This window comes from Oenanthe melanoleuca, chromosome 13 (genome assembly GCF_029582105.1).
Source record: "Oenanthe melanoleuca isolate GR-GAL-2019-014 chromosome 13, OMel1.0, whole genome shotgun sequence".
In the NCBI taxonomy this organism is placed as follows: domain Eukaryota; kingdom Metazoa; phylum Chordata; class Aves; order Passeriformes; family Muscicapidae; genus Oenanthe; species Oenanthe melanoleuca.
In genome coordinates, this window is record NC_079347.1 from 2,958,937 (window position 1) to 2,967,793 (window position 8,857).

The 8,857-nt window shown below is 60.0% G+C and overlaps 1 protein-coding gene across 1 annotated transcript; it reads right to left on the minus strand.

Moving 5' to 3' along the window:
• Positions 1-1,046: 1,046 nt before the first annotated feature.
• Positions 1,047-2,412, minus strand: POU4F3 (POU class 4 homeobox 3). The gene is made up of 2 exons (XM_056502419.1): positions 2,293-2,412; positions 1,047-2,019 (listed from the first exon to the last, which is right to left on the minus strand). The coding sequence occupies exons 1-2, from the start codon at positions 2,410-2,412 to the stop codon at positions 1,159-1,161; spliced, it is 981 nt and encodes a 326-aa protein (XP_056358394.1). The 3' UTR covers positions 1,047-1,158.
• Between the last annotated feature and the right edge of the window lie 6,445 nt (positions 2,413-8,857).

Genomic DNA, 8,857 nt, shown 5'->3' on the forward strand with positions numbered 1-8,857 from the left:
GCACATCCTACCTGTAAAAACACGGACCTGGAGCCCGCAGCTGGGGGGAAGATGCCGTTGGAGTTGCCTTCGTTATAGTGCGGAAGGCGATTAATATCGTGTCGGCCTTATCCTAAATTTTCGGAGCCCGCAATATAATGTAATGGCATAAGGGAACTTTTTGCTAAAGGACATTTGATTGGGGAAAATTCATTGAGGACGATTGGGAAAACGCGGCGCAAGGAAGGAAAAGGTGAATTCGTGAGATCGTTTCCTGCCAGGGGAGGAGCACTGAGACCCCGTTCCCAAGTTCGATGTTTGTCACTCATTGAAATGCTCAAGTGGAATATCCAGAGAAGGCTCACGGTTCGAACATTAATCTTTAATCGTTAAGGTGCTTCTGGGAATCGCAAATAAAAGCCCTTTCCCCCTCCTGAACATATTCAGAAACGAACCCTGCATGGGTTTTGGTGGGGGTTGTTTCCGTTCCCCGGGGCCGGTGCCAGCTCGGTGCCGTGTGCCGGAGCCTCGCCCCGCTGAGGGGAGTTTACCGAGGGTGCGATTGCTCCTGGGGGTTATTTCGGGTATTCCCGTCGGCGCTGCGGCGCGGGGCGGCGAGGAACGACACGTCCCGGTGGGTTGAAAAATAAAACTTTATTGGGGAGCGGTACGGGGGGCTCGGTCTGCGGCGGAACGGGGCGGAACGGCGGGCGCGGTGTGAGCGGCTCTGCCGGGGCCTCGCCCGCCGCCCACGGAGCTCGGGGACCTGCGGGATTCCCGTCTCGCCGCTCCGCGCCCCGGCTCCGGGTCCCAGCTCCGCTCCCCAGCTCCTCTCCCCGGCTCCTCTCCCCGGCTCCGCTCCCCGGCTCCGCTCCCCGGCTCCGGGTCCCGGCTCCGCTCCCCGGCTCCGCTCCCCGGCTCCGGGTCCCGGCTCCGCTCCCCGGCTCCGGGTCCCGGCTCCGCTCCCCGGCTCCTCTCCCCGGCTCCTCTCCCCGGCTCCGCTCCCCAAATCCGCTCCCCGGATCCGCGCCCCCCGGGCTTCTGTCCCGGGCTCGCTCTGCGGGGCGGGGCGGGGCGGGGGGACTCATGGCCACCCATCCCGCCCCGTCCCGTCCCGCCCCGTCCCGTCCCGGGGTCTGGGGACCGTCGGGACCGTCGGGGCGGTCGGGGCCGGCGCTGTCAGTGCACCGCCGAGTACTTCATGCGCTTCTGCTTCTGGCGCTGGTTGCAGAACCAGACGCGCACCACGTTCTTCTTGAGGTCCAGCTTCTCGGCGATGGCCGCGATCTTCTCGGCCGAGGGCCGAGGCTGCAGAGCGAAATACGCCTCCAGCGAGCGCCGCTCGGGCGCGGCGATCGAGGTCCGGCGGCGCTTGCGCTCGGCGCCGGGCGCAGGGTCGGGGCCGGCGGGGCGCGCTCGCCGGGCGGCCTCGGCGCCCTCCAGCCAGGCCTGGAGCACCGGCCGCAGCGCCGTCATGTTGTTGTGCGACAGCGTCAGCGACTCGAAGCGGCAGATCGTGCTCTGGCTGAGCGAGCCCACGCCCGGCAGCTTCAGCGCCGCCAGCGCCGCCCCCACGTCGGCCTGGGTCACCCCCAGGCGCACCCGCCGCTGCTTGAAGCGCTCGGCGAACGCCTCCAGCTCCCGCGGGTCCGCGGCCGGCGCGGCGGCCCCCGGGGCGCCCACGGGCACGGGCAGCGCTCCCGCGGCGGCGGCGGGCAGCGGCGGCGGCAGCGGCGGGGCGGGCAGCGCGGGGGGCTCCGCCAGCCCCGCCACGGCCAGCGACGGCGACAGGTGCTCCAGCAGGTCGCCGCCGTCCAGCGCCGGGTGCGGGAGCGGGTGCGGGTGCGCGGCCAGCGCGGCGGGGTGCGGGAGGGCGGCGGCGGCGCACGGGACGCCGCTCATGGCGTGGAAGGCGGCGTCCGGCTTGAAGTGCGGGTGCAGGTGGTGGCCCTTGGCGTGCGGGGCGATGTCCGCGGCCGCCAGCGCCTCGGCGCGGGCCAGCAGGCTCTCATCGAAGCTCCCAAATATATTGCCCTGCAGCTGCGAGCAAGAGCACGCATGGCGAGGTCAGTGGGGAATTCTGTCATCTCCGCCTGAAAAACCGGTCCCGGCACCGCGGGTCCTCCCCGGAGCTCAGGTCATAAAAATTAATGGGAAGACAGCGGCCCCGCTCCGCACGGCGCGGATCGGGGGCGGGCACCGGGGGGGCGCGGAGCTGCGACGCGCGGCGGTGCTGCCGACATGAAAAAAACATTAACGCGGTGCCTGTCAGAAAATGTGGCTTAGAGCCGTAACTGCGCCGCAGCCACCTACCTGCGGGGCCGGGAGGCAAACTCTGCGCATCGCCTCGGTGCCGGCGTGCAGGCTGGGGAACTTGGGCTCCTGCAGGGCGGCGGGCACGGCGAAGGGCTGCTTGGCGTCCATGGCCATCATCTCGGGGCGGCCCGCGGGCGGGAGGCCCCGGGCATGGGCGCGGGGCTGTGTCTGCCCTGGGCACTGCCCGCGCCAGCGGTGTTGGATGGCACAGCTCCGCCGGCGCCCGCCCCCGCTCCGCTGCCTCGCTCATCTTACACCGCACGGGCCGCGCACGCGTGATGCGCGGGCAGCACGGGAGGGCACGGGCGGAGAGACCCTCAGGGGCCCGGGCAGGTCGGGCGGAGTGACCCTCGGGGGCCCGGGGCCCGCACTCCGCATCTCTCAGCCCCTCCCGGGCTCGGGACAGAACGGGCAGGACGGGCGGAGAGACCCTCGGGCCCCGGGCAGGACGCGCCGTCGCGAGTGTGCGGCCACCGCGCGGGGTCGGGAGCCGCTCGCAGCCTCCGCTCCAATCCCGCTCCAATCCCGCTCCAATCCCGCTCCAATCCCGCTCCAATCCCGCTCCAATCCCGCTCCAATCCCGCTCCAATCCCGCTCCAATCCCGCTCTGGCTCGGTCGGCAGGGTCCGGGGGAAGAGGAGAGGGTGTTTCTCCGTGGGCAAAGCCCGCGGGCTGATGTTTGGGGCAGCGGGGCCGTCGTCCACACACACATCCCCGGGCTAGCGGTTCTGGAGGTGGCATTGTTCTACAGCTGAGCGGCCCTCTCATTTTTGCTGTCCCAATCTTCACACATATTTAGACATTACTGTACTGTGTGGGACCAGAGATGTAAATTTCAAAATTCGAAGTTCTTAAGCAAAAATAAAACGTGCTCCGAGATTTAAATTTTCCAAGACTTACAAGCCTCGGTAAATACGGACCAAGAGCAGGAGGAGCTGCTGTCTGGTTTCTGACAAACGTACTGACTCTGATCGCGGGCAGAGACAAGAAGCGGTGCTGCAGTGGTGCAAGGGGCTCCTTTGGGAAACACAGACTGAACCGAGGCCGCAGGATCGAGGACCGGGCTGGGTTGGAAGGGTCGGCCCGGCCGTGGGAGCGGCGGGACCGGAGCGAGGGGCGCAGCACCGCGGACAGCGCCGAGAGCGGGCGGGGAGCGCGGCCGCTCCGCTCCGGCATCGCTCCTGCACCGGTCCCGTTCTGCTCCTGCATCGCTCCTGCACCGCTTCCACCCCGTTCTGCTCCTGCATCGCCCCTGCACCGCTTCCACCCCGTTCCGCTCCCATTCTGCTCCTGCATCGCTCCCATTCTGCTCCCGTCCCGCTCCCTCCTCTCTCCTGTCCATTCCCGTCCCGTCCCGCTCCCGTCTCCGCCGCCGGGCCGGGGGCTCGGGGCCGGGGGCTCGGGGCCGGGGGCTCGGGGCCGGGCCGAGCTGGCAGCTCCCTCCCGCCGGGGGGAACCGGCGCCTTGTGGCGAAGCTGCCTGCCCTGATTTATGATAAAACATTTAAAGGAAATCATTTATATTTTAGAGGCCCTAAATAGCTGCATGAAAGTTTTATCTGTGAAGTGGCACCGCTTTAAAGGCGGCCCTGCGTGCTGGAAGTAATTAATAGAGGGATAAATTTCAGGCCTTTGTTTTGTTTTGGTTTGAACCGTCCCTTTATCTAGTGCTGTCTGTTAAAGTAAACAAGAGGATGCGAGAGGTGGATGCAGAGCCCGTCAGAGTCCCTGGCCCGGCTCCGAGGGTGTTCCCGCAGCATTGGGCGCTTTTTCCGTCTCTCTGCTGTTGCTTCATTCTGTGCCGAGGGAGGAGAAGCTGCCGGGGACCCCGCACGCTCCTTCTGCCGGCGCCGCTGTCACTGCACAGACCTGACTGCCACGGCCGAGCATCGCCTGGGGTTTAGAGGGTCCCTCCCTGTCCCAGCCCAGCCCGGGACATCTCTCGGGGTTAGAGGGTCCCTGTCCCATCCCGGGTCACCTCTCAGGGTTAGAGCGTCCCTGTCCCAGCCCGGGTCACCTCTCAGGGTTAGAGGATCTCTGTCACATCCCGGGACATCTCTCGGGGTTAGAGGGTTCCTGTCCCAGCCCATCCTCTCCTGGCCCCACTTCCAGCACAGTCCTTCCCCCCTCCCACGGGCAGCCGGGCTGGGCAATTCAGCTGCTGAGCTCGTTTAATGAATGCTGTAAAATATTGATGCTCCTGGCCCTGCCTGCTGCTGTTACACCTTCCAGCCGGGGGAGAGGAGTCAGAAGACAAACAAGAACAAGTTAAAGGAGCCCAGATGGTTTGCCATCAGAAACTGTCTGCAGACTCAAGGGTGTCACTGCAATAGATTTCAGAGATCATTCACCTACTGGTAAATAATTAATGGCATTTCTGGAAGAAAAAACCCAGACCCATACCCTGATGAAACATTGCTGGTGACTCATTGGAAATCTGAAGGCAAAAGTCAGATTAAAAGCATGTGCTATTTTATCCTTTGTCACAGTTCATGGATTATTATCCATTTTCCTAATACATCAAAATATCCTGTTCTTATTTAGATTGTAATTCAAAGCTCATCACAGAATGGTGCCAATAGGTTCTTGGTTTCATTGTATTAACTCAATGTAGTTTAAAAAATATGCAGTACATGCTGACACGGGACTGATGGGAAGTTTGAAATTAAACCATGAGTTATTTAATTCACAATTCGTGCTGGTACCCTCTCTGCCAGGGACTGGGAGCAGCACTATGTGTCAGAGTCACAAAGCTGACAGAACTCACCCCTTTGAATGTTTTTCTGCTGCTGTTTGGAGCAGCCACACCATCTCCTGCACTCCTGGCTCCTCTGGACGAGGCTGCTGCATAGTTTGCCTGTGAGGCAGCCAGAGCACACACAGGGACACCTCCCTGCTGGGGCACACAGCTCCTTCACCCCTTCTGCTGGGTTTGCATTCACTGCAGATCTGGGGAAGAAATCCTCTTTCCAGACCTGAGTCAAGATCTATGTGATAAAACAACTTCTGCTGCTAAAATGCAGCCAGTTACCAAAATCATAGAGTCAGGGCATGGTTTGGGGTGGAAGGGATCATCAGGAGGCTTTGCTGAGCCCCAGCAGGTTCCATGGCCCCACTGCTTGAGCTCGTGTGCCTGGTGCACGTGGGGGAGCTGGGCTGGAGCAGCTCTGGAAGGTTCCTCTGGAGCCTGAGCTCGCACAGCACAGTCCCAGCACCCTGGAGCTGTTGCCATGCTGCACCTGGGTGACATGGCTGTTCCACTGCACAATCTGATCGAGGAAATATCTCCAGTTACTCAGACAGTCAATTATTCATCAGCTAAATGGCCAAGCATCAATTACCTGGCCTGATTCTCTTATTCATTAAGGAGATTGAAGAACCCACCTTAAAAGAGAGAAAAAAAGTTGCTAAGTTACAGGAGCTGTCTGGCTCCCAGAGGAAGGGACTGGCACTGAGGAATTTCTGGGTCTGCAGAGGGTCCTGCAGAGCACTTGCTGTTTGTGGAGCCTGTTCCACTGCAGTGGGCACAACGGCTGAGGGAGAGCAGCTGGAGAGGTGACAGTGCCTGGTGGGGCACCACGGGGGCCTGAAAGGGAGATCTGCAGGTCTGGGACCACCAAAGGGAGATCTGCAGGTCTGGGACCATCAAAGGGAGATCTGCAGGACTGAGATCTGCAGGTCTGGGGGGGTCAAAGGGAGATCTGCAGGTCTGGGACCACCAAAGGGAGATCTGCAGGTCTGGGAGGGTCAAAGGGAGATCTGCAGGTCTGGGACCATCAAAGGGAGATCTGCAGGTCTGGGACCACCAAAGGGAGATCTGCAGGTCTGGGACCATCAAAGGGAGATCTGCAGGACTGAGATCTGCAGGTCTGGGAGGGTCAAAGGGAGATCTGCAGGTCTGGGACCATCAAAGGGAGATCTGCAGGTCTGGGAGGGTCAAAGGGAGGGGCCAGGGCAGGACCCCCATTGCTCTGTGAAGTTTCCAGTACAGGTAGGGGTGGGATAGAAGTTGTTTCCAAGAGCTCAGTGCCAGTGGCATCCCAGCAAGGACAGGCTCCCTCTGCAGACAGGGAGCACTTGCAGGTCCACACAGCGAGGGCCACCCCACACAAACCCAGCAGGGAGAGCTCCAGGGACTGAGAGCCAATTGCTGAACTTCCTTCTGAGGACAGGGAAGAGCCTGGGGTCTGTGCATTGCTTCAGGTTAAATTAGAAGTGTTTTCTCCCTCTTCTGTAATGAAAACCCAAGCAGAGCTTTGCTGGCTGCAGGTGGCTCCAGGGCTGTTTGGGGGTGTTAATCCCAGAGCAAACCCAAAAGCCTTTGGCATTAGCAGAGCACTGTGGCCACACTAGAACACAAGAAGTGTTGAAGCTGTGCTGCAGCTTTGCTGTGCTGGATGACAGGGGCAGGAAAAACAGCCTTGGACAGCAGCAGCAGGTGAAAAACTCACCAACTTAATTTTGAATTTTTCAGGAAACAAGGTTTTCATTCAAAGTCCCAGAAAAACAGAAGGCCACTCTCTTGGGAGGGGCATCCTTTACTCACTTGTAGTGTACATGAATTATAGAATTTGTTACTAGTATCATTCACTGAAATGAAAATCATAGTACAGGACACATCAGTCCTTGATCAGAAACTCTCCCCTTGCTGCTGGAGAGGATGGGAGCAATGGGACAGTGCTTCCTGGGCTGGAACAGAGCTCTCAGCTGCCAGGCATCCCCTCGTATTTGCTCCTAATTCTAGAAATACATCTAAATGCGTCTAACAGGACTCTGCCACAAGAAGTTAATGAGGAACAAACATTAATTATTCATGTCCTGAAACAGTAGGTCTCCTAATGTTTTTGCTAATCAACAAGTGAAACAGCTGTATCTTTGTCAGGGCCCTCCTGGGGGGACAGAAGGACAGCACTGACACATTGGGCTCAGCCCCTGACTCAGCCCCAGCCCAGCAGAGGTGCCAGACTCCTGAGTGACTCCCGAGTGACTCCTGAGTGACTCCCGAGTGACTCCCGAGTGACTCCCGAGTGACTCCCGAGTGACTCCCGAGTGACTCCCGAGTGCCCCACAGGTAACCCCAGGGCGCGGGAGCAGCAAGGGAGGAGAGGATGGAAGCCTTGTCTGACAGAGCCTCGGCCACCAGAGAGCATATGAGGTACGGGATCTTGAGCAGACTCCAAATAATTTCCACATGAATTACTAAAGGAATGTATAATTTATCAGTGTTTAAATAAATCACTGGCAGGAGTGCTTCAAGGCAGGTCGGGCTATAATTAACTCGCACGTCAGGAGCGCGGGGCGGCTCCACCCGGCCCCCGGCGAGGAACGGGAGGAGTTCGGCTCCTGAACGTGAGCTGGGGACTGGAGCAATTCGGCTCCTGAACGTGAGCTGGGGACAGGAGCAATTCGGCTCCTGAACGTGAGGAGGGGACAGGAGCAATTGGGCTCCTGAACGTGAGGAGGGGACAGGAGCAATTGGGCTCCTGAACGTGAGCTGGGGACAGGAGCAATTCGGCTCCTGAACGTGAGCTGGGGACAGGAGCAATTCGGCTCCTGAACGTGAGGAGGGGACGGGAGCAATTCGGCTCCTGAACGTGAGGAGGGGACGGGAGCAATTCGGCTCCTGAACGTGAGCTGGGGACAGGAGCAATTCGGCTCCTGAATGTGAGGAGGGGACAGGAGCAATTCGGCTCCTGAATGTGAGGAGGGGACAGGAGCAATTCGGCTCCTGAATGTGAGGAGGGGACAGCAGAGCCCTGAGCGGGGGCTCTGGGCCCCGGACTGTCCCCAGGCTCCAGGACAGGCTGTGACCCCGAGGAGGCTCCTGTCCCCAGCAGCCGCAGTGGCACATCCTGCTGGGGACCTGCAGCACCACAGGTGTCACCGCTCCTGTTCCTGCCAGGGCTCCCCTCGGTCCTGCCTCTGCCCCAGTGGCACATCCTGCTGGGGACCTGCTGTGCCACAGCTGCCCTGCTCCTGTTCCTGCCAGGGGTCCCCTGGCCTCGGTCCTGACTCTGCTGTGCCACAGCTGTCACTGCTCCTGTTCCTGTCAGGGTCACCCTCGGTCCTGCCTCTGCCCCAGCTGGAGGCACTGACTGCTGGCAGCCCCTGTCGTGGGCTCCATTTGGGATGAAGTCTCTTGACCAGGTAAAACATATTTTGGAACTTCAAATCCAAGAGATGTTTCTGCCAAAAGATGTGTTTTCCAGATGCCATGAAAAAGTAGTGAAAAACCTGTTTTGTTTTGGGTTTTTTTGTGAGAGAAAGAGGGAAGCCCCAGTGAAGGAGGCATCTGGCAGCACTGGCACAGGAGCCTTACCCTACCCTGCCAAGGCTCTCCCTGTCTGCTCCCTGCCCCCAGCAGCAACCTGCCTACCTGAGACCAAGCAGCCACTGAAAATTGTCTGTGGAATCATCCTGGGGGGAGAGAGAGAGAGAAAGAAAGTGCTCTAGTTTGTGCAGTTTTGATCATCACAGCTCTAAGTCTGTCATGGAATAAAGTGGTGGAAGAATATAAAAACCTCCAGAAAAACATCAGACAAACTTATTTTTCCCTTCTGATC